Raw genomic sequence first — 26,540 nt, 5'->3', positions numbered from 1 at the left:
CGCAGATGATGTCACAGCATGGGTGGCGTGCCCAGTCTCCCTCAGGTGGGGGTTTATATTTTTATTTTTATTTTTAATACATATACACATATACATAAACATACATAGACACATATATACATGCATATGCCTAAGTCTCTGTCTACAAACAATACGTACTGTAAAGCTTAGCCTAAACGCCTTTTGTATAATAACCCATTTCTTTCAGCAGTGTCTTCTCCTCATTATTCATTTTGGTCACTTACTTTCTATTTATTACGAAGTTTTTATTTTCCACCATTCATAGAACATGTTCCAGCTTTCATAATAAGTTGATTTTTCTTGCCCTTTAGTCTCTTTGTAAGTCTGTCCATTTCTGCGCAGTATCAATTCGTCTTTTGGTGGGTCTCCCTCTTTCCATACTTGTGCCCATGCTAATCTAGCAGCTGCCAGGACATGTGATATTATATAATAACTTTGCTTATTTATATTATTTGGTATTAATCCCAATTAAAAAAATCCAGTTTAAATTGTATTCCTTGCTTAGTCATTTGTTTAATCCATGTATGAATTTTGACCCAATACTTCTTTGCAATCTCACATGTCCACCATGTGTGGTAATAGGTTCCATCTTGGTTTTTACATTTCCAGCACTTATTCGAAATATTAGCAGAAATGTTTGCAAGTCTGGTGGGGGTTTATTGAAGGTTGCATCTGGCTAAATTGCCTTCCTCGAGTGACCGTTGTCCCTTGGAAATACCACCACCGTCCATTTGATAGTCTCTGTGATTTTACTTCATCTCTTTTCGCTATTGGGTCAGGTGATAGTCCTCCCACTTAAAGATTTGCTAAATCTTCTATGAGACGGTGCGCCTTTCAGTCCCTATCCTTCTTTTCTCCAGTTGGATTTCTTGGGACACTGAAAACTCTCTCTTCTGTAACCTCTTTAATTTCCATCCTCCCAGATAGGAAACTTCATTTCCTCCTCTTTTTCTCCTTTTCCTTCCTCCACTAGACAAATTTCAATCTTTTTCCCTTTATTCCTATCCACATCTTATCCCCTCTCATCTATTCCTCCTTCTGACTTTTCTGTTACTGTATTTCCTTCTAGTGGAGATGGCACACTCTCTTTTCTCACTTCTCCTTCACAATAATAAAATAGAAAATAACAGTAATGGTGTAGTTCAAGTTGGGGAAAATAATCCAGTGATAACAGGGGAAATCCTGCTTAAAGAGCCAGGTCTTACGTTTGCTCTTAAAAACACCCGGCAAGGGAGCCAGACAGATCTCTGGGGGCAGACTGTTCCAGAGGCAAGGGGCTACTGCTGAGAAGGCCCAGTCACTTGTTGATTCTCTCCGGGCTGCCCTCAGCGTTTGGCTCCTCATCTAGAATGAGGGGTTCAAGTAAATCTAGGTGGGAGGAGGCATTCTACTAGATACCAAGGTGCTAAACCGTTTAGGGCTTTGTATGTCATTATTAAAACTTTTAAATCAATTTGGAAATGAATGGGCAGCCAAGGCAAGGCAGCCAGATTGGGGGAAATATACTGATGTTTTCTCACCCCAATGAGAAGTCTGGCTGCCACATTCTGCACCATTTGGACCTTCCGCATCAATTTCAAAGGCAGCCTCACATAGAATGCATAACAGTTGTCTAACCTCGAGATTACAAGTGCATGGACTCTTTCCGTCCTCCTCTGTGACTCTGGCTCAGACCAAATGGGTCTTTCCTTATCCCTGCAGATTTCTGACGTGGTTGCTTCACTTCTTTTTCTAATCTACCAGATGATGACCAGGAGAAGAGTAATTTCCCAGGAACACCTGGGGCATTCTGGGCAGGAACTCATATTGAATCAAGAAAACAGAACTGAACATCCAAGTTGGCAGGAATGGACATCAAATGAAAGAACTCACGGAGTGGAGAAACCACATAAAACCATGTCACGTCAGTACAAATCAAAGAGTTCATTCAGGGGAGAAACTCTATCAACACATGGAATGCGGAAGGATCTTGGTCACAGTGGTCACTTCAGGTCACATCAAATATCCAACACTGGGGAGAAACCACACAAATGCATTGAGTGTGGAAAGAGTTTTAATCGCAGTGATGTCCTTAGGTTACATCAAAGAACCCACACTGGGGAGAAACCACATGAATGCATGGAATGTGGAAAGAGCTTTAGTCACATTGGTGGTCTTAGGTCACATCAAAGGACTCACACTGGGAAGAAACCATATAAATGCATGGAATGTGGAAAGAGCTTTAGTCACAGTGGTGGGCTTTTGTTACATCAAAGAACTCATACTGGGGAGAAGCCATATAAATGCATGAAATGTGGGAAAAGCTTTAATCAGACTTCTAACCTTAGGTCACATCAAATAATTCACACTGGGAAGAAACCACATACATGCAAGGAATGTGGAAAGAGCTTTAGTCGGAGTGGTGAACTTAGGTTACATCAAAGAACTCACACTGGAGAGAAACCATATAAATGCATGGAATGTGGGAAAAGCTTCAGTCAGAGTAGTGCCCTTAGGTCCCATCAAAGAACTCACACTAGGGAGAAACCGCATATATGCATGGAATGTGGAAAAAGCTTTAGTCATAGTAGTGTCCTTAGGTTACATGAAAGGACCCACACTGGGGAGAAACCATATAAATGCATGGAATGTGGAAAGAGCTTTAGTCAGAGTAGTAACCTTAGGTCACATCAAAGAACTCACACTGGGGAGAAACCACATGAATGCACGGAATGTGGAAAAAGCTTCAGTCAGAATAGTAAACTTAGGTCCCATCAAAGAACTCACACTGGGGAGAAACCACATGAATGCATGGAATGTGGAAAAGGCTTTAGTAGGAGTGGTACCCTTAGGATACATCAACGGACTCACACTGGGGAGAAACCATATAAATGCATGGAATGTGGAAAGAGCTTTAGTGGAAGTAGTGTCCTTAGGTTGCATCAAAGAACTCACACTGGAGAGAAACCACATAAATGCATGAAATGTGGAAAGAGCTTCAGTTACATTGGTGGTCTTAGGTCACATCAAACAACTCACACTGGAGAGAAACCAAATAAATGCATGGTTTGTGGAAAAAGCTTCAGTGAGAGCAGTAAACTTAGGTTGCATCAAAGAACTCACACTGGAGAGAAACCACATAAATGCATGGAATGTGGAAAGAGCTTCAGACAGAATGGTCACCTTAGGTCACATCAAAGAACTCACACTGGAGAGAAACCACATAAATGCATGGAATGTGGAAAGAGCTTTAGTCGGACTGATGAGCTTAGGTTACATCAAAGAACTCACTCTGGGGAGAAACCATATAAATGTATGGAATGTGGGAAAAGCTTCAGTCAGAGTAGTGCCCTTAGGTCCCATCAAATAACTCACACTGGGGAGAAACCACATAAATGCATGAAATGTGGAAAGAGCTTTAGTCAGAGTTATAACCTTAGGTCACATCAAAGAATTCACACTGGAGAGAAAACACATGAATGCATAGAATGTGGAAAAAGCTTCAGTCAGAGTAGTCGACTTAGGTCACATGAAAGAACTCACACTGGGGAGAAACCACATAAATGCATGTAATGTGGAAAGAGCTTTAATCGGACTGATGAGCTTAGGTTACATCAAAGAACTCACACTGGGGAGGAACCATATAAATGCATGGAATGTGGAAAGAGCTTTAGTGGGAGTAGTGCCCTTAGGTCACATCAAAGAACTCACACTGGAGAGAAATCACATAAATGGGTGGAATGTGGATAGAGGTTCAATCTGAGTAGTAAACTTAGGTTACATCAAAGAACTCACAATGGGGGGAAACCACATATATGCATGGAATGTGGAAAAAACTTTAGTCACAGTTCTACCCTCAGGTTACATCAAAGAATTCACTGGAGAGAAACCATATAAATGCATGGAATGTGGAAAAAGCTTCAGTCAGAGAAGAAAACCTTAATTACATTAAAGAATTCACACTGGGGAGCAACCACATAGAGTGGAATTTGGAAAGAAATGTGCAGAGTTTCAGACAGAGTAGTAACCATAAAGATAAAGGTTCCCCTTTATATTTATATCCTGTTTTGTCCGACTCTACATCACCGTTTTCAATCCATAGAAACAGCGTTTCACAATATATTTCTACAGACCAAGCTTTAGTCACAGTAGTAACCTTTTGTTACATCAAGGAAATCACAGTTGGGAGAAACTATTGAAATATGTGGAATGTAAAAAGAGTTTTATTAGAAGCAGTTATCTTTGTTCATATCAAATAAATCATGTAAATGCATAAAATGTGGAATACTTGAATTAGACAAATAGCCTTAGTTCTCATCAAAGAACTCAAATGGGGGAGAAACCATAGAAATACACAGAATGTAGACTGAGCTTCAGTCAAAGAGAAAATATTCTCTGAATTTTTTGAAAAAATTATTTTATGGGAGGAAGACTTATCGACCTAAAACTGAAAACTGCTTTCTCAGAGGTGCATCAGAAGTCTATTAAAAGTGAAAGCTAGGAAACCCAAACTTTGGGAAGGTTTGGTTTTGCTGACTGATGCAGAACAACACTACATAGGCAACCTTCAGTCTCGAGAGACTATGGTAATGTGTTCAGAATCGAGAAGTGTCCTCTCCAGAGCACGAGGCCTGGGTAAAGTAATATGGATGATAGGCTGTTATCTAAGCAGCGAATCCCCCCTCTCCACGTTGCTGAAATGGTCCAATGAAATGGCAAGAACGAATACAAAAAAGGGATATAAATATTGGAGAGATCTCACACCAACTGTGTAGTTAGACCCTGTGTAGTCTAACATGATGATTGGTGGTGGTGTCCAGTACTTCGGTGTTTTGAAATAGGATTTCATGTCCAGCATGTTTTGCGGCATGGTCAGCTACTACCGATTTTTTTCGGTTTGTATTTTTTCAAAAGTTTCCCATGTGTCCATTACCCATTTATATGGCAGAAATACTTCATTTGTGGGTAGCTCTTTTTCAGTTTGATGTTGTTTTCTCAGTTTGAGAAACTTGTGATTTCTTTCTTAGAATGGGCATTTGCTTGTAGGGCCCACTTCAGATGGTTGAGTTCGGTGCTAAGAAATTGAGCTTCACAGTTCCGATTTGCACGGTCTACCAGTGTTTTGATTATGCCTCTTTTTTGCTGTGGGTAGTGGTTGGAGTGGTTGGTGGTTGAACCCTGATGAGAATTTGTTTTCATGTATTCTCAGGATATAAGCAGTTAGAAAATATCAGGTTGCAAAGACACTATAACACTGAGAAAATTCAACTTAGTCTTTTTACACATTGTCCCAGATAGCCCACACATCACTCCTGTCAGTCATTTTTGAACTCTAGTGCAGGAGCCTATGAAAGGACAGGAGGGGCAGAGTCAACAGAATGGGGTGAGACAGGGAGTCAGTTAGGGAGAGGATTATGAAGTATTTAGACAAGATATTGGAAAGTTGGTGTGTTAGAGAATATAAAAGAGAAAAGTAATAAATACATAGACAGTCGGAATATATTGAGACCTTGATCCACATTTATTGAATGAATAAAGAACATCCATGATTTTTCTTCTGTGATTTACCTACGAAACCATAAATAGAGCCTCGTGGCGCAGTGGTTAAAACACTGTACTGCAGCTAAAACTGTGCTCACGACCTGGGGTTCAAATCCCAGGTAGCCAGCTCAAGGTTGACTCAGCCTTCTATCCTTCCGAGGTCGGTAAAATGAGTACCCAGCTCACTGGGGGGGGGGCAATGTGTAGCCTGTATAATTAAATTGTAAACCGCCCGGAGAGTGCTTGTAGCGCTATGGGGCGGTATATAAGTCCAAAAAAAAAAAAATAAAATAAAATAAACCATGTTATATTTGGCAGCAATAGTCTGAGATTCATAATTGGTACAGTGAAAATAATACCCTCTGGTGGCAGCGAAAAAGGGTGAAAAGAAAAAGTCATGTTCGAAGGTGAACCTGTAAGTAGGAAAACAAACAGGGGACACTGGGGGTGTACGACAAAAGTGGTGGCAACAGTGGGATTCAAAATGAATGAATTCCAGTGAGCCTAAGTGAAGAGAAATCTTCTGAGTCTGAGGGACCTGATAGTCGAAGGTGGTGGAAGAAGGAGTAGGGAACCCTAGAGCTCTTAGTGAACAGCTTGGAAAGGGACTCCAGATCGTAGATGTTAGGAAAGGCTAAGGCAGGGAAAAGACTCTGAAGAGAAGTCTGGGTTTAAAAGTTTACCTCATGCATAGAAAGGAAGGACCTAGGGGCTAGCTTTAGATCCCAAAGCCCTGAGAAAAGGGAGCACTGAGGGGACCTAAGTGGAAGACAGGGTCAAGAGAAATAGCTGAGGTGACTGAAACTGAGATGTAAAGAAGAGAAATATTTCGAAAACAGCTGGTTGTCTAGAAGCTAAAAGAAGCAGGGTCTCAGACACAGGAACAGTGCCTAAAGAAATAAAGTAGCCAGCTGCAGCTGCCAACAGAGAGCTACATTGTCTCAGTCTCTCTAACACAGAAAAGGAAAAAAGATTTTAAACCTAGGCTTGCCTGTCAGCCTCTGGGGGGGAAAAACCAGACAACTTGTCAAAAGAAAAACATAGAAACATGTCTTCTAATAGAGAGAAAAAGTTAGCTATGGAGGGAGTTGATGTGCAAAGTTTACCTCATGAAGAGGAGAGCTCTCTTGAAATGAGAGAGCAAGAGGAGGCTCAGGAGAAGGCCTCAGGGGGAGAAACTGGGTTGACCTCCCAGGACTTTGAAAGGTGTATATTGCAGCAGAAATTTAAATTAAAAGAATTAGAGATGAGAGAAAAAGCCAGAGCTGAGAAAAGACAACAATTACAGCTCAAAGCTAAATCTGAAGCCAGACAGTTAGAAATAAGGACTAGGTATGAGGCTGAAGCCAGACAGAAATAAAAGAAAGAGCTAAAACAGAAAGGAGACAAATGGAAATGAGAGCAAAATAAATGGAATACCAATTAGAAATGAAAAAATTAGAATTGGCATCTCTAAACTGTAACAACAGTAATAATACAGCGGAGGGGATCTCAAAAGTGAACATTAAAAAATTCCCTCAATTTAGAAAGCATGATTGCCCCGAATCATTCTTGATCCTGTTTGAATGAGCATGCTGGGATTCTGACGTAAGAGGATAAGAGAAAATGGTCATTCTAAGAACTCTAAGTGCAGCTGAGAGTTATTCTCAAATGCACAAGATCAAGCAAGAGAATATGAGGCATTCAGAATACTGGGTTTTGCGAGATTTGGAATCAATGCTGAGCACCTCAGAAAGAAATTTAGAGCATTGACAAAAAAACCTGAGGAATCATATTCTCAGTTAGGAGCCAATCTGGTCAGATATTTGGAAAAGTGGCTAGAACAAGCTAATGTTGAAACTTTAGAGGACATGAAAAATATTATTGGGCTAGAACAATTCTATTCGGTTCTGCCTGGAGAACTAAGATATTTTGTCAGATGTAAATAGCTTAAAACAGTACATCAAGCAAGTGAGATGGCTGATTATATATCAGAAAACAAAGGCCCGAAATTTTCAGAGGTAAAATTTGATGGTAGAAGCTGGGAGGACACAAAGAGTTCAAGGATAACCACAGGAAGAAACAGACTACTAGAAGTCATTTTAGGGACAAACCCTCAGAGCAGAATCAACGGAAGTATAAAACCATTGAAGGGAAGACAAGCCCCCTTACTTTGAACAAAGCCCCAAAACTTGCTATGAGTGTGGAGAAAAAGGACACTTCATTTCTCAGTGTCAGACCTCAAAGAATAAAGAATTTAGTCAGCTAAAAGGAGGGGGAAGTGTAAAGGGGAGAAGGCAGGTGTGCCGTCCTCCACGGAACAGATTCCAGAGGGAAGTCGTGGCTGCGTTGAAGGCATATTGGTAGAGACAGACCAGGAGATGGAAGAATGGAAAGTGTCACTGGAGGTGTGTGTGACAAACACGGTTCCCTGGAGAATGCGTGAATACTCAGACAGAGAGTAATTAGGAGATTGGACACCCTAAAATGTGCTGAGGGAGTCCTAGAACTCAGCTAGGCGTGTCAAAGCTCCCTTTTACAAGTCTGCCCTAATAAGAACACCCTTGTACCTTTGTATATTACTGATAGAAAATCATGTGGGCTTTGTAGTCCTTAGACTCCTTATGCACCACAGGCAGGACTCCTTAAGTATGCTAGGCCAAGACAAGTTTACTGTTCAGGAAACCTATTGATTTTTATAATCATTATTTTATTAAAGAAAAAGTAAGCTTCTTAAAGTAAAGCTCAATTTATGCAAAAGCAAGCAAATAAGCATTATGCTGGTTAATTACCAAAATGTAGTGAGGCAAAGAAAACATGAAAAATATACCGGTGTCCAAAATCAGTAAAAGAATTCAAAAAGCCAATAAAATGAGTAGAAACAGTTCCAATAAGGTAATCCACTAGGAAAACAAAATAGCCCAATTATGTCAGAAAAAGTCCATAGTCCTTAATAATCCTGTAAATGCTGTAAATAATCCTGTAAATCCTGTAAATACTGTACAAAAGGAAAAATCCTGTAAAATCAAATATACCATTGTCCTGAGAATAATCCACAAGAATAGTCCATAGGAGTGGTCCATAAGAATAGTCCATGAAAAGAGGCAAGAATATTCCCTGTCTGCGTGTATGAGCAATCCATGCGTGTAGGCCATGAGTGACCTAAGAGTAGGTCATGAAAGACTTAAGGGTGGGTCACAAAAGACAATGTCCATAGGTAAAAGTTCCTTTTTCAAGAGTAACTTGTAACTCCTTATCTGCTCCTTCTCACTATGTCATCCAATCACAGTCCGTCGTTAGGCAAACAGTCCTGTTGTACCACCTGACTTTCTCTCTCATGGGTAATAGAGGTTATTTGGGTTTCTGTGGTTGGCAAAGAGTCATAACAATACCCATCTATCTTATCACAAAGTTCCTTCTCATGCTCTAGGAAAAGCATTCTCCTAGCTCTCACTATCAAACACCCTGTCAGCATAGCAAAGATCCTTTATACGGAGAAACAAGATGGAACCTCTCTTGCACATTTCTTAATTACAAAACCCATGTTCAATATAAGATTTTAATCACATATCCCATCTCATCACAGCATGTCTGGCTGAGGAGAAGGGGGAGGAGCTGGACCTAATTGTCTGGAAGGACGTTATAAAAGAGGGAGAAAATGCACAAAGTTTTAGAATTGTAACAGGCGGAGAGCAACCGGAGAGGAGAGACCAGGCTGTACAAACCGAGCTAAGCTATGGGCAGGAGGAATTACATGAATTAATGAAGGACTTTCTGAAGCTCCAGCTGGGAGGAGGTTTGTTGGCTGATCCTAAAGACTACCGCGCGAGGGGAGAAGAGCTAGAACCCATAGAATGTGTACCCACAGAATCAGTGTGGGGGGAGGAGGGTGATCCGTCCCAGTCCCTCTTTACTACATCCACCACGCAAGTGGCACTGGGTGAGGCACCCATGCTGTGCCATGAGGAGCACCCCACTGATTTCAATGACGGATCAAGAGCAGCTTGGTCCAGCCCCTCTATAAGGAGTGATCTGAGAACCCCTGATGTTAAAGTAAGAAGTTACAGAATTTTGCCTGAGTTAATTTTAATGGACCCGTTCGAGCAAGTTGATTTGAACTTGTTTAAAAATAAAAGGAATAATGTTGGAAATTCTGAACTGCCTCCGACTATCCTTCCTGTGCAAACCCAGGAGCCGCCTCCAGCAGAAGACACACCCAATCACAGTGGCACCCAACGTGGGGCAGCCCCTAAGGCAGGAAAGGAGGAACTGACTAAACTTCAAGAAGTCATTGAGAGGCAGGCAAAAATAATTGAAAACCTTACCAAACATCAGATACTATTAGCAAGGCAGATGCAAAGACAAGAGGTGGAAGAGGAAAGGGGACAGAGAAACCCGGTGTGTGTCAGAGGAGTGTTAGTCGCGGGACCTGCACCAATTAGGATACAGAAGATGAGTGCAGCAGATTACCCTGAGGCTTATTTGCATACGTTTGAAAGTGGCATTGGCAGCAGGTTGGCCAAAGGAACAGTGGATGCTAATTCTTATTCTGTGCCTCACTGGACTGCTGCAAGAGGTGGTAGACACGCTTAGTTCTGAAAAGATTACACAGTACGAGATGGTTAAAACTGCAATTCTGTGAACATTGGATCTCACTGAGGAAGCATATCGAAAACAGTTTAGGGAATTGCGGTGGAAACTGGGTGCACATCCTTGTATGTTGGCCCAATGCATGAGAGCGAAAGTGATGTGGTGGTTAAAGCCGGAGGGAAAGACCAAGGAGCAATTGGTGAACACCTTGGGAACAAATGTGAAGGGATGGGTTCAGAAGAACCCAAAGACTTTGGAGGAGGCACTCCACCTATTGGAGGATTACAGTACAGCAGAAGAGTCAATCAGGGAGAGCTCCACCCCGTGGGGGAAGCGAGGTAAAGTACATGGAGAAGCTCCTCCCTTGGGTGCAGGGCCTATTCTGCAGCATGGTGTCGAGATGAGCGGATAAGCAAAGACACGGGAAAAAGGGTTGGAGCCTATGGGCCCTAAACCTATGAGGCCCATTACTGTAGACCAGCGTATATATGGATGGGGGACCGGATAGCGCAAGGGCAAAAACAGGTGACCTATATGTTATGGATGTGGGGTTCCCGGCTGTGTAAGAAAAAATTGCCCAGGGACAGACTGTTTGTGGGTTGTGCAACAGGTTGCCTCGGCTCTGCCAAAATTGACAGCAGCGGAGCGCTGGAGGTGGACATGTGGGTTAATGTAGAAAGGAAAAAGGCACTGATTGATACTGGCTGCGGCAAGACACTTGTGTGAGACTTGGAAGGTGAAAAGAAAGATGAGGGGTTGGTGGTTAAATGCATATACGGGGATACCAAGAGGTATCAAACTATGTGGGCTAATGTGAAGATGGGAGATGATGAGAGAAGGATGAACATAGGGGTGGTACCAGGATTGTTGAGGGAAATGTTGTTGGGAAGGGATTGGGTCGGACAACGCGCGATAGAGACACTCAAGGACGGGCTGCAAGGAGATTGCAAGAGGGCTGAGGATGAGTTGGATTTTTTTGCAGGACGCGTCGCAAGAACAAATGAGAATGTGGCAGCAAGATGATTCTACATTGCAGAAGCACCTACAGGAGGCCAAATAAGCGGGAACTATAGTAAGGGGTCAATGGGGGCTTGAATTGTACGAGGGTTTGTTGTATTGTGTTGATGAGGACGGGGAAAAGAGGCTGGTGGTTCCCCAAAAGTGGAGAAAGAACATTCTCGAGTTGGCTCACGATATTCCCATGGCTGGTCATCTCGCAGAAAGGAAAATGAAAGTACGGGTGAAGCAGAGGTTCTGATGGCCAGGATTGGAAAGGGATGTAGCTGAATACTATATTACATGACCTCAGTGTCAGAAGACCCAGGCAAAGCGAATACTAGGGGCTGATTTGATTCCCATGCCTCTGATGGACCATCCCTTCCAGAGGATAGGTATAGACATAGTGGGACCTTTGATACGCTCAGCTGGGGGCCATACCCATATACTGGTCATTATTGATTATGCGACTAGATACCCGGAGGCTATACCTTTGAGATCAACCACACAGCTAAGGTCCTGGCTTGAGAATTGATGCAGGTTTTCTCCAGACTGGGTTTCCCCAAAGAGGTCCTTACAGATCAAGGGGCCAACTTTGACAGACTAGGACACCGGAGACTAGAGTTTGAATCCCCACTCTCTCAATGGAAACTCACTGTGGGGAAGTGGAACTGGTAAAAACAGTCTTTCAATACCTCCCTTACCTTGAAAGCTCTTTTACAGTCATTATATATAGGTGCGCTTGGACTTGATGGCACCTACTAATTAAGATAGGAGTTTGGGAGCCACTGGTGCTTTTCCCCCTCAGGAGAGAGTTGGCGGTACTTCCGGGTAATGGAGGTGCCTGTTGAGGTTCTGGCTTGGACTCACGTTATTCTTATGCTTCTATATCCTTGTGCGTACTTGTATCAGGCAAGCCACAAACAAACAAAAACAAAGCAAAACTAAAAAAAGTCAAAAAGATGTGGCATGTTAAAGACCAGCTGTTACATTTTAATGTGAGCTTTTGTGGATCTTGTCCACTTCTTCAGACATAAAAATGAAATGCAGAATGAAATATAGAAGCCACAAGTAAAAATGCAAAACATTATTTGGCTTTAAGAATCTGGGGTGTGTTAAGTCTCACATACATTTATGGCCTATGTTTAGTGTTCAGTTCTACTGTAAACATTCCCACAGAGGACAGAAAGGAGATAATCAAGCAATAGCAAAAGAGTGGGGAAGTGGGGTTGGTAGGATTGATAGACAGGGGGTTCTGGTATAACATATACAAAGTACTGGCTTTACAATTTAAGACAACACATGCTATTTGATTCACATGTACGTAGCATTCATAAACACATGCTATTTGATTCATATGTACTTAGCATTCATAATCAGCATTTTACAAAGTAATCATGCCTTATTCTATATGCATTTTTGTATATGTATATGTATTCTCTATAGCCAATGTATTTCGTATCCTCATTTCTCTCTTGGTGCTCCTGACCCATCCCGCTTGGCACACTCGTACATTATCACACAGATAACATTCACAGCGCTTCAGGCAAAAGACTGTAACATGTTTCAAAATACACAATGGTTCACACATTCACAAACCCTGGGATGCAAGCTGGATATTTTTCTCATGTCTACCACGGCCAGTGGGATGGCCCAGCGGGCACACATGGAGTTCAGGAGGCCAATGAGGGGATGCTGTGTTTTATTGTTCTTTGTATAAATTGCTTTTACCCATTAATGAGGGGGTTCGTTCCGTTTTTAGGAATGACGCCCAGTCATATGTATGTTTGAATAAAATTGGCTTATACATAGACTGATTGATGCACTATTTTATCTGTTTTTCCTGCCAGAGAATTAAAAGCTAAAATTGAATGGTAACAGGATCAGTGAAAAACCCAAGTGGGGGGAGAAGAAAATATAGGGGGAAAAATGAGAGCAGAGGATCCATATGAGGGAATATTTCATTCCCCCCCCCCGATATGTTTGAAGATCTGCAAAAGCTCACATTCAAATAGAATAGTCTCTAAAGTGCCACATCTTTTTGTCTGTTTTAGTTTTGTTTCCGTTTGCATTGTTTTCTTCCTTTGGACTTTGCCCGATGTACTTGCACAGATTAACATGGCTCCCTCTTCTCAAAGTAGAATGTTACATAGTGAGAGATTCGTCCTGCTTTCTGCTTTCCTCTGGAGGGAGTTTGGCAGCTTTTTCTGCCTTTTGAAGTTGGTGGTTGTGGCAGTGGTGGTTGGAAATATCAGGCACAGTCAATCTTTTATCGTTCACTGTCATGACCAAGTTTCCTGTGAGGGAGAACGTGGTTGGTTGGACAGAGAGTAATTGGAAATCTGAGCATCCCTATGCAGCTGGCTTGAGTCCTGGTGACCTCAGCCAGTGCGTACAACAAACTTCTTACAAGTCTGCCCTACAAAGATACTTGTTGACCCTTAGGAAAGATCAATAAGAAGTTACACATGAGCTTTGTAGTCCTAAGATCTACTTGGTTCAGTAGCTTAATGTGGCCTTGCTTCCCCCTCAGGGTATACTGTAGCTATGACAGCTTCACTGTTCAAGAGACCCAAAGATTTTATAATTATTTTTATTGAAAAAAATATAGATTTACAGAATAAAGTGAGATTGATGCAAAAGCATAGCAAACAAGGGTTTTCAAGGTTTATTACAAAGTACAATTAAAGCAATAGTTCTCTTTTAAATGCAATAGCTCTAAAAATCTCTAAAAGCTTCCTTAGGGTAGGCAAAAGGCACAAAGCCCCCCTTCTCTTCTTTCTTGACTCCCTGCATCTTCCCCAGTCCTTTCCCTGCACGGGGCAGAAGGCAAAAAGACCTAGCAAAATCTAAGGCTCCATCCAAAAAGGAAAAATAGGAACAAGATGGAAAAAAGATAGAAAAAAAGATGGAACACTGCACATAGTAAAAGTTCCTTTTTCAGTCTTCTTGGCACTGCCCTTCTTCTTTGTCTCTCACGCTGTCATCCAATCACGGCATAAGGTGATAGAAGCATTCCCCTCCTTCTCACGAGAAATAGGTGTTGTTTTTCTCAGTCCATTCTCCAATTTTACAATTATACACAGCAGATATAAGCTGGACTTTTTATTCAGAACATTATCTGGGCAATACCATGGAGAAGCTAAAAAGGGCTACATTTCCGAGGCAGGAAAACCCGAGCGTGAATGTCCGATGGGTGACAGCTGACAGGAGGTCTTCCATGCTCCTCATATTTCTGGGGGTTCAATTCCCTCTGGGATTTTAAATGGAGGTGTTTTGACTAGTTAAGTTTTCCCCACACCCCACACAATTATTCAGTTTCTGCTTTCTACAGTTCTGAAATATCTGTTTAAGGCAGAAACCTTTTGCATGGACTGAACATTTACTCTTCTCCTTTCTTTCATGACTGTCTAGAACCGAATGCTCAAGGATTCCAGCACCCTGAGAAGCTGAAGCTTGCTTTCTCTCCATTTGGGACAGCTGACTTGCATCTTTGCTGTTCTCTTTGCCCCCAAATTGGTTGTCTTCCTCCATTGTACTCATGTTTCTTCAGTAAAACATCAGGTGGCTTTTGATATTTGCTTTCCTTCCCAAAATCTGCATGCAGAAAAAAAAGGGGGGGGATAAGGAAAAGGGGAAATAAAGATGGAGTTTAAGGATTTCATACTGAATAAAACATTTTTATTTCCATTCCAAAATTCACCCTGTTCATCTCAAGATATCCAACTAGATCACTTGCAGGAAAGCGTTACTCTTTCAGACAATAACCCCAATCTCATTCTGGCCTGTTTCCCATTGCATTTTACAGGTGAGAGAAGGGTGTGATTCTTTTCCTTCAAGGTGACATACATGGAACCCAATTTCAGATTACATTGAACATGAAGAAGACAGAAATAATGTCAGGAAATTACGAGGATTATGATAGAAAACATTGACATCATAGGCTGGATGGATAAAGGAAGTTGTTTATCAGCCGTCTTGTGCAGCTGGGCATCAAGCTGAGACCTGCTGACAAGCAAGAAGGCTGAGGTGATTCATATGAGATCACCTGGGATGAGGTTAAGGTTACCTGATTGGTTGTTGTGTAACGGACTCTTCATGCGTCACAAAGGGGCTATTACGTCACACTCAATCACACTCAATTCACGCTGCCACCAACCTATCCCTCTAATAATACTTCAGGCCAATGTATGATTTCAAAATAAAAGAACTTGTGTTTATTGTGTACAACAAAAGGAATGGTAAATCACTTGAAGAAAAATAATAAGGCAATCACTATAATAAAGTAACACTCTCACACACACTCTCTCACAGACCCTCACTAGATAGCACAGTTCTTACTTCACAATATCTTCAAACCCTGTCTCCCTAGGCTAACCCTATCTGGTCCCTATCTCGTCCCAATCTAAAGCACTCACACCATTCACTCCCCTTATATACACTAGCTCCACCTCTTATGTCCCACCTTCTGTCACGCTATTGGCAGATGACATACAGATTCAGCAGTGATGGACAGGTGATGTCAATGTTACTGTAACAGGGGGCATGCTTGGTGAAGTGAACGGCAGACTCTCTGAGCCCTAGGAGTGAGAGAACTGAAGAGGTAGCCGGGGGAGCATGAGCTATTAGGTGTGGATTCTAAACGGCTTACCCTGGAGACTGTAATGTTGGAAACCTGGCTAGTAATGTCTTTCCCTGGACTTCCTCCCCCCGCTTGCTCCCCTAGGGAGATTAATGGCATCCTAACAGCTTCCTGAGGGAGGAAATGGCTGTGAGAAGCTCTCCATCTGGTCCTTGCTGCTTTTGCTATCCTCTGCCGATCCCTGTACCTTTATTGAGACCTCTGGGACTTTGGGGACTTGTCCTGGCAGTAGGACTTACAATCTATCACCACCAACATGACTAATATTTATAACATCAGGCTTAAGAATACTAAGCCTGACAACATCTAAAAAAACAGTACCACCTAAAAGGACAAGATTTGATGGTGGAGGAGGTCAGACCAAGGTTACATGTGGGGGTTAAACTTTGTGGGTTTTTCTTTTAAATGATTTTTTTCTCTTATTTATAACATGGTATTTGTTTTTATGTATTTTTGCGTTTAAAAATTGTGATATTATTTAGAGTAATTCCTCTCTTTTACTTTTTCCTCTTTAAACTGATATGGAGTGGAAGGCCTGTCTACCCAGTGAGGGGCCTCTGAACATCCCAGTGATCACAGGTAGAGGGACATACAGCGTTGGCACTGTAAGCACTCAGCTCTCCTAAGAGAATGCTGGGGCTCGAAATAGAGAGGTTCCAGAGTCCAGGGTACCCCTATTTAAGTTGAGATGAGTCCTTTTCTCCACTAGGCTGTCACTCCTGGCCCTCTTTTCCCAAGTCTGTTCCCATTTAACAATTAACTGAAAAAAACAAAGATAAAACCATGAGTCTCAGAGTCTGCCAAGACCGGCAAAACTCAGGTAATTAATTGGACTCAGTAGTATACTTGTGGCCTAAAAAGGAATTAAGTAATTAAGCAGGTTATCTGCTCAAAAGACCAAACATAAGTTTTTAAGTATTATTGTTTCATTAGAAAAATAAAGAATTTGAGATATTCAGTTTGTTGCAAAGCATAGCATTCCAAATACATTTGCATACACTAAGGTAGTTAGAAACACAGCAAATCTCAGCTATAAAAATAAAATAAGAACTACTAGCTAGAAAGGTGGGTAAGGCTGAGCCCCCCCATTCTCTATCCTTGCTATGAACTACATCCTAGCTATAGCAATGGGAACTCCAAAGTCCATACAAAAATCCATAATCCAAGGTAAAATCAAAAAAGGCTCTCTCTCTGTGTCAGCATCTCTCCATTTTCTTCTAATGCTGGAACACCCTCTTTCACTCTCCACTGATGTAAGCCAATCAGGACAAAGGACTGCTCATCTCTCTCCACCTCCCTTTCACATGGAATTGCAGTTGTTGTTGACATTCTTCCTCGATGTTATGTCTTTGGTCCTTAGTCTCTGGCCAAGGCTGCTACATGGGAAAATCCAACTAGCTCTCAGCAAAAACAGCTTCTAGAAGCATCTAGTTACATGACACACAGACTAGATGGATTCCTTCTACACAATTCCATGACTGCAAATCACATTTAGAAATTACATTCTAGTTTCAATAACCTATACCATGACAGACACAGCCCCTACTCGTGTCAGAAGAACACTGAACAGATGTTTGACTGCTGTTCATTGTTCTGAGATTGTGTCCAACCCTCAGTATTGAGGTAGCCAGCCCAGCCAGCCCTCCACTCTAACTCTGTTGCTGTTGAATGCCAGGTCTGTGTCCAATAAGCCCCAGGTGATTCATGACCTTATCCTGGAGGAGGATGCAGACCTGGCATGGAGAGACATGGATTAGTGGAGAGGGGGGTCCTCCTCTGGTTCTCATCTGCCTTCCCGGTTATGCCTTCCAGCACCAGGGTAGACTGGAGGGGCGGGGGTAATAGCTATTGTTTATAAATCCAGCTTGGAGTTTACTAGGCACTCCTCAATGGTAAAGCTGAGTCTAGAGGCACTCCACATATCAATTGGGGCCAGGGATGGTATTCGGATTTTGCTGGATTGCCATGCTCCCCACGACCCAGCCACTTCCGGAGCTGGCCAACTTTGTCTCCCCGGCACTGTTGGGATCCCCGAGGCTTTTGTTCTTGGGTGATTTCAACGTGCATGCGGGGCAGAGATTTCTGGGCCAGCTCTTGATTTCCTGGAAACCATGGCTTCCTTGAACATGTCCCAACATGTCAACAGCCGCACCCATGTGGGTGGTCACACACTGGACCTGGTTTTTTCCACCAGTTGGAGTGAGTGTGGTCTGATGGTAACTGACCTTGAGTCAGTCCCCTAGTCATGGTCAGATCACCGCATAATAAAATGTAACCTCACAGTGGCACTCTCCCCTCGCAGGGAGCAGGGACCAATTTCCATGGTCCGCCCTCGAAGGCTACTGGATCCTGTTGGATTCCAGAATGTCATTAGAGGGGTCATGGCAGACCTGGGTAGCGCTCCTGTCGATGCTCTGCTGGACATCTGGTCCACCGCTGCTACCAGGGCGATAGACATGATCGCGCCTAAACGCCCTCTCCTTCGTAGAGTTCGGCCAGTGCTCTCGTTTAACCAGGAACTTCAAGTGATGAAGCAAACAAGGAGAAGGCTAGAGCACGGGTGGAGGAAGAACCCGACGGAATATAATTTGATAGCTGTTAGGGTCACAACTAACCTTTACCTGAATAAGGCAAAGGTTGCTTTTCGATCATTCTTCACTAACTGGATAAGTGAAGCTTCAAATCAGCAGGCGGAGTTATTCCGTATAGTGTGTGACCTATCCAGAACTGGTCTGGGTGGTAGGCCTCCCCCTAGTTTTTCACCTGACTAGTTTGCAGCCTTTTAAAAATTTAAAGTGGAGGCCATCTGCCGGGAGGTCTCTCCTTTTTTGAATACAGCAAGTCGAGCAGAGATGTCCAGCGCTCCGTCTTGCCCAGTAACAATCGACTCCTTTCAGCTTGTGACGCCTGATTCTGTGGCCAGAGTGCTTGACCGCTGTCGAGCCACCAGTTCCTCCTTGGACCCTTGCCCGGCCTAGCTAATCAAAGCAACCAGGCCGAAAACAACAGAATGGGGCACAGCAATAATTAATGGGTCTTTCCTTGAAGGCAGGTTTCCATCTGCCCTCAAGGAGACACTCATTAGGCCCAATTAGAAAGAAACCTAATTTGGCAGCAGATGAAATTGGCAATTATAGGCCCATCGCCAATGTCTCTTTCATGAGCAAAGTGGTTGAGAGGGTGGTCGCTGACCAGCTTCAGGCCCACTTGGAGGAAACAGCTGCCCTGGACCCATTTCAGTCAGGCTTTAGGCCACGCCGCAGTACAGAGACAACATTGGTTGCCCTGTACAATGACCTGTTGAGGGAGGCTGATAGGGGTAAAGCATCTCTGTTGGTCCTCCTTCACATCTTGGCGGCCTTTGATACTGTCGACCACGGTATCCTCCTGTGGAGGCTCTCTGAGTTGGGGATCGGTAGTTTGGCTCTTGCCTGGCTCCCCTCCTTCTTGGAGGACCCTCCCCAGAGAATGCAGCTTGGGGAGAATGTTTCAGCCCCATGGACTCTTAATTGCAGGGTCCCACAGGGGTTGATTACCTCCCCAATGCTGTTCAACATCTATATGAGGCCATTGGGTGGGTCATCAGGGGGTGTGGAGCATCGTGTCATCAATATGCTGATGACACCCAGCTCTACATCGCCTTTTCACCAGCTTCAGGTGATGCCGTCCTGTCCCTCCAGCGCTGCTTGGAGACTGTACTGCAATGGATGCAGGAAAATGGGCTGTGACTGAATCCAGACAACTTGGAAGTTCTGAGGGTGGATGGCCCCGTGGATGGCAACTTGGGTGACTCTCATGTTTGGAGGGGGGTGGCCCTGGCCACAAAGAGTGGGGTCCACAGCTTGGGAGTACACCTGGACCCGACACTCTCCATGGAAACCCAGGTGGCGTTGGTAGTCCGCACCACCTTTTTCCATCTTTGGCGGATTGCCCGGCTGTGACCCTACCTCGACACGGGTCGCTCACTACCTTAGTACATGCACTCGTAATCTCAAGATTAGACCACTGTAATGTGTTCTACGTGGGGCTGCCTTTGAGGCTGATGCGGAAACTTCAGGTGGTGCAGAATGCAGCAGCCAGACTCCTTACTGGAGTGAGAAAATACCAAAATATTTCTCCTACCCTGGCCATGCTGCACTGGCTGCCCATCCATTTCTTTATTGACTTCAAAGTTTTAATGCTTATCTATAAGGCCCTAAATGGTTTAGGACCTCGATATTTGGCGGAACGCCTGCTCCCACCAAGATCTACCCAGATCACCCGTGTGAGCCAGGAGGTGAGGCTGAGGAGCTTAACGCGGAGGGAGGTCTGGAAGGAAAAAACACGAAATCAGGCCTTCTCGGTGGTAGCTCCTCACCTCTGGAATAACCTTCCTCCAGTGATTCATGCGGCCCCTATGCTGGGCACCTTTAAGAGATAACTTAAAACATGGATGAATACTCAGGCCTTCCCTCATGTTAATACCTAATTTTCCTTTATTCTTTTTCTATTTATTATTTGTATTGGTACTGTATTTCTTATGGATTGTTTATGAAAAATCTGTGTTTTTATTGTATATCTGTTTATTGGAAGCTACCCAGATGGGCGGGATATAAATCAAATAAATCAAATAAATCAAATAAATCAAATAAATAAATAAATAAATAAATAAATAAATAAATAAAACTGTAACAACAGTAATAATACAGCGGAGAGGATCTCAAAAGCGAACATTAAGAAATTCCCTGAATTTAGAAAGGGTGATTGTCCCGAATCATTCTTGATCCTGTTTGAATGAGCATGCTGGGATTGTAACGTGCGAGGAGAAGAGAAAATGGTCATTCTAAGAACACAAATAAATGGAGAACTAGCTGAGATTTATTCGCAAATGCCACAAGATCAAGCAAGAGAATATGAGGCATTCAGAAAATGGGTTTTCGTGAAATTTTGAATCAATGCTCAGCACCTCAGAAAGAAATTTAGAGCATTGACAAAAAAACCTGAGGAACCATATTCTCAGTTAGGAACCAGTCTGCTCAGATATTTGGAAAATGGCTAGAACAAGCTAATGTTGAAACTTTAAAGGACATGAAAAAATATTACAGTGGTGCCTTGCTTAACGACGATAATCCGTTCCAGGAAAATTGCCGTTAAGTGAAAACATTGTACAGCAAAAATACCCAATTGAAACACATTGAAACCCCTTCAATGTGTTCCAATGGTGTCAAAACTCACCGTCCAGCGAAGATCCTCCATAGGCAGCCATTTTCGCTGCCTGTCTTGCGAGGAATTTGTCCCTAAACACAGTGGGGAGCCATTTTGTTTACGCGGTGGCCATTTTGAAACAGCTGATCAGCTGTTGTAAAATCGTCATTTTGCGAAGAATTGGTTCCCGAAGCAGGGAACCGATCATCGCAAAGCGAAAAAAACATTTAAACCATTGTTTTGCGATCACAATTGTGATTGCAAAAAGATTGTTGTAATGTGGTTTCGTCATAATGCGGGGCATCGTAAAGTGAGGCACGATTGTATTGGGCTAGAACAATTCTTTTCAGTTCTGCCTGGAGAACTAAGATATTTTGTTTCATTTCGTTTAGTCGTGTCCGACTCTTCGTGACCCCATGGACCAGAGCACGCCAGGCCCTCCTGTTTTCCACTGCCTCCCGGAGTTGTGTCAAATTCATGTTGGTAGCTTCGCAGACACTGTCCAGCCATCTCATCCTCGATCGTCCCCTTCTCCTCTTGCCCTCACACTTTCCTAACATCAAGGTTTTTTCCAAGGAGTCTTTTCTTCTCATGAGATAGCCAAAGTACTGGAGCCTCAGCTTCAGGATCTGTCCTTCCAGTGAGCACTCAGGGTTGATTTCCTTTAGAATTGATAGGTTTGTTCTCCTTGCAGTCCAGGAGAGTGCTTGTAGCACTATGGGGTGGTATATAAGTCCAATAAATAAATAAAATAAATAAAGTTGTTCATGAGGGTAACCTACTGTAAGTGTTACCCCATGACACAAACTTTCCAAGGGGGGAGGTATGTGGCAGACAGCCCACACGACACTCCTGTCAGTCATTTTTGAGCTCTAGTGCAGGAGCCTATGAGAGGACAGGAGGGGTGGAATCAACAGAAAAATAATAAATACATAGACAGTCAGAATATAGTGAGACCTAGATTAAAGTGAATGAGTACAATCAAATCCACATTTATTGAATGAATAATAAAAAGAACACCCATGATTTTTGTTTTGTGATTTACCTACCAAACCATAAATAAACCTTGTTATATTTGGCAGCAATAGTCTGAGATTCATAATTGGTATAGTGAGGGTAAAACCCTCTGGTGGCAGCGAAAAAGGGTGAGAAGAACAAGTCATGTCTTAAGGTGAACCTGTGAATGGGAAAGCAAACAGGGGACACTGGGGGTGCACGACATATACAGAGAGCATAGATATTCAGCTGGCAGCATAACATGATACAACACGTAGCATAGAAATAAGTGATCTGACTTACACCATACAGTGGAACCTCTACTTACCGAATTAATCCATATTGTAACGATGACTGCAGGTTGAAAAGTCTGTAGGTCGAGTCTCCATTGACCTACAATGCACTGGAAACCATTTAATCCATAACCGGCTGTTTTTGTTCCATTTTTGTTCCATTTTGGGTTTTTTTCTGGTCTGTAGGTCAATTCTCCGGCTGCAAATTGAACCTAAATTTTGCGGCCAGAGAAGTCTGTAACTCGAAAAGTCTGTAAGTCGAGCTGTCTGTAAGTCGAGGGTCCACTGTACAGTGGTGCCCCGCATAGCGACAATAATCCGTTCCAGAGAAATCGTCGCTATCCGGAAACGTCGCTATACAGGGCAAAAAAAACCATAGGAGCGCATTAAACCCTGTTTAATGCATTCCTATGGGGACAAAACTCACTGTTAGGTGAATATTCCCCATACAGCTGCCATTTTCACCGCCTCAGTAAGCGAGGAATCGGCGCAAAAACGCTGCGGGCGGCCATTTTGGAACCGCCGATCAGCTGTTCCTCAAACATCGCAAAGCGAAGATCGGTAAACGAAATGCTTACCAATCATCACAATGTGATTTTCACCCATTAGAGTCATCACAATGCGATCACTTTTGCGATTGCTAAATCCGTATTGCTATGCGGATTCATCATTAAACGGGGCACTTGTTATGCAAGGCACCACTGTATAAGATGTCTCCTTTACACATGCTTTCATAAAGTTACATCATTTTCTCCAGCTATACAACATTAAGTCTTAAAAATTGATACCTACATCTGAATTCACTCAGTAAATGACTCAGGTTAAAAACAGCCATTTTACTTTTTACTATACAACATTTACAGTCATGGCCAAAAATTTTGGTACCCTTGCAATTCTGTCAGAAAATGCTACTCTTCTCTCAGAAAATTGTTGCAGTTTGAAATGTTTTGGTACTCACATGTTCATTTTTTTGGTTTGTGTTGGAACAACACAAAAAAAGAAAAGTCAAATCTGATACAATTCCACAAAGAAACCCAAAAATGCACTGGCCAAAATTATTGGAACCCTTAACTTAATATTTGCTAGCACCCCCCTTGTTACTGAGGAAGAGTAGAGGTCAAGTACAAGTAGCTCCAGAGCTAATGAAGTGGTTGGGCCAAACCCTAAAGGACACTCAGCTGTGGACGAGCCTGGAAGTGAAAGGAAATTCCGATGCTGCAAAGAAAAATACTGCACTTTTTTGTTTGTTTGTTTGTTTAGTCATTTAGTCGTGTCCGACTCTTCGTGACCCCATGGACCAAAGCACGCCAGGCCCTCCTATTCTCCACTGTCTCCCAGAGTTGTGTCAAATTCATGTTGGTGGCTTCACAGACACTGTCCAGCCATCTCATCCTCTGTCATCTCCTTCTCCTCTTGCCGTCACACTTTCCCAACATCAAGGTTTTTTCCAAGGAGTCTTCTCTTCTCATCAGATGGCCAAAGTACTGGAGCCTCAGCTTCAAGATCTGTCCTTCCAGTGAGCACTCAGGGTGGGTTTCATTTAGAATTGATAAGTTTGTTCTCCTTGCAGTCCAGGGGATTCTCAAGAGCCTCCTCCAGCACCACAACTCAAAGGCATCCATTCTTCGGCAGTCTGTTTTCTTTATGGTCCAGTTCTCACTTCCATACATCACAACAGGAGAAACCATAGCTTTGACTATTCGGACTTTTGTTGGCAAGGTGATGTCTCTGCTTTTTAAGATGCTGTCAAGATTTGTCATCGCTTTCCTCCCAAGAAGCAGGCTTTGTTTAATTTCGTGGCTGCTGACTCCATCTGCAGTGATCATGGAGCCCAGGAAAATAAAATCTGTCACTGCCTCCATGTCTCACCTTCTATTTCCCAGGAGGTTTATGGGACCAGTGGCCATAATCTTAGTTTTTTTGATGTTGAGTTTCAGACCGTTTTTTGCACTCTCCTCTTTCACTCTCATTACAAGGTTCTTTAATTCCTCCTCACTTTCTGCCATCAGAGTGGTATCACCTGCATATCGGAGGTTGTTGATATTTCTTCCAGCAATCTTATTTCCATCTTGGGATTCCTCCAGTCCAGCCTTCCGCATGATGTATTCTGCATACAAGTTAAATAAGCTGGGGGACAATATACAGACTTGTCGTACTCCTTTCCCAATTTTGAACCAATGAGTTGTTCCATAGCCAGTTCTACCTGTTGCTTCCTGTCCCACATATAGGTTTCTCAGGAGATAAATAAGGTGGTCAGGCACTCCCATTTCTTTAAGAACTTGCCATAGTTTGCTGTGGTCCACACAGTCAACGGCTTTTGGATAGTCAATGAAGCAGTAGTAGATATTGTTCTGGAACTCTCTCGCTTTCTCTATAATCCAGCACAGGTTAGCAATTTGGTCTCTAGTTCCTCTGCCTCTTCGGAATCCAGCTTGTACTTCTGGAAGTTCTCGGTCCACATACTGCTGAAGCCTACCTTGCAGGATTTTGAGCATAACCTTGCTAGCATGTGAGATGAGTGCAATTGTACGGTAGTTGGAGCGCCACTGCCTTTCTTTGGGATTGAGATGTAGACTGATCTTTTCCAATCCTCTGGCCACTGTTGGGTTTTCCAGACTTGCTGGCATATTGAATGTAGCACCTAGGAACCTGGAATGTAAGATCTATGAACCTTGGGAAGCTGGAGGTGGTCAAACAGGAGATGGAAAGAATAAATATTGACATCCTGGGCGTCAGTGAACTAAAATGAATGGTAATGGACAAATTCCATTCAGATTATTATCATATCTACTATTGTAGGCAAGAATCCCATAGAAGGAATGGAGTAGCCCTCATAGTCAACAAAAGAGTGGGAAAAGCTGTAATGGAATATAATTTCAAAAATAGAATGGTTTCAATACAAATCCAAGGCAGACTTTTCAGCATCACAGTCATCCAAGTTTATGCATCAACCACCAATGCTGAGGAGACTGAAATTGACCAATTCTATGAAGACTTAAAACACCTTCTAGAACTGACCCCAAAGAAAGATGTTCTTCTCATTCTAGGGGACTGGAATGCTAAAGTAGGGAGTCAAGAGATAAAAGGAACAACAGGAAAGTTTGGCCCTCCTGTCTTCCACTGCCTCCCGGAGTTGGGTTAAATTCATGTTGTTAGCTTCGATGACACTGTCCAACCATTTTGTCCTCTGTCGTCCCCTTCTCCTCTTGTCTTCACACTTTCTTAACATCAGGGTGTTTTCCAAGGAGTCTTCTCATGAGATGTCCAAAGTATTGGAGCCTCAGCTTCAGGATCTGTCCTTCCAGTGAGCAATCAGGGTTGATTTCCTTTAGAATGGATAGGTTTGTTCTCCTTGCAGTCCAGGGGACTCTCAAGAGTCTCCTCCTGCACCACAATTCAAAAGCATAAATTCTTTGGTGGTCAACTTTCTTTATGGTCCAGCTCTCACTTCCATACATCACTACAGGAAAAACCATAGCGTTGACAATGCAGACTTTTGTTGGCAAGGTGATGTCTCTGCTTTTTAAGATGCTGTCAAGGTTTGTCATTGCTTTCCTCCCAAGAAGCAGCTGTCTTTTAATTTCATGCCTGCTGTCACCATCTGCAGTGATCATGGAGCCCAAGAAAGTAAAATCTGTCACTGCCTCTATATCTTTCTCTTCTATTTGCCATGAGGTGACGGGACCTGATTGGTTACCTGTACTATATATTATACAGAGGGAGACAAATATATTGTGGAGAGTTGGAGAATTGCTAGACGACATGCTGTTGGAGTGTTTTGTACCAAGACTGTAAATACTGTAATATAAGCTTTGAGAAGAAGCTGTTGCCTCGTATTTTTCTTCTCTGAGAGGACTTTGGAGGCTGGTGGTACCCCTGCTTTGCTCTATGCACCCCACAAATACTTGACACCAGTTCTACGTCCAGCACGCTTCCGCTGAAGAAGAAAGCACATGAGGCACTCTTGAGTAACTTATGGGTCCTGAGAGAGTCCAGAAGTGCTGGGAGCTCTCAGGGGCCAGAGTTGGTCAGCGTACCTGCCTGTCAAGCCCAGGAGAGGTAAGAGGATGGCTAGAGACAGAAGGAAATGAATTTAATGTTCAAAGCTACAATCTTACTCAGCAGCAATGGGAGGAGATCCTCTAGTAAAGTTAAACGGTAAGAACTACATGTCATGGTCCATAAAAATGGAGGTGGTTTCAAAAAGAGACAAAACATGGACTGTGACAGAGCTGCAGTATTACCAGGAGACACTAGGTGGTACTGACCAGTGGAATTCCCCAGAGAGATGAAGACACCAGGCAATGAGACAGGGTTGA

At 43.0% G+C, this 26,540-nt stretch overlaps 2 protein-coding genes across 3 annotated transcripts in view; both read left to right on the top strand.

Annotated features, from left to right (window-relative positions):
- Positions 1–22,013, top strand: part of LOC110070858 (uncharacterized) — a 33,445-nt gene extending 11,432 nt beyond the window's left edge. Inside the window, 1 exon segment of the mRNA XM_072987272.2 lies at positions 1,765–22,013. Coding sequence (XP_072843373.2) covers positions 1,765–3,897 — 2,133 coding nt within the window. The 3' untranslated portion in view covers positions 3,898–22,013.
- The window catches only part of LOC144583045 (uncharacterized), a 94,898-nt gene that overhangs the window by 11,444 nt on the left and 56,914 nt on the right, over positions 1–26,540 (top strand). The gene's annotated exons all lie outside the window — the stretch shown is intronic.

The sequence above is a fragment of the Pogona vitticeps genome, chromosome 2 (assembly GCF_051106095.1).
Source record: "Pogona vitticeps strain Pit_001003342236 chromosome 2, PviZW2.1, whole genome shotgun sequence".
In the NCBI taxonomy this organism is placed as follows: Eukaryota; Metazoa; Chordata; class Lepidosauria; order Squamata; family Agamidae; genus Pogona; species Pogona vitticeps.
This window is presented reverse-complemented; position numbering and strand designations above follow the sequence as displayed.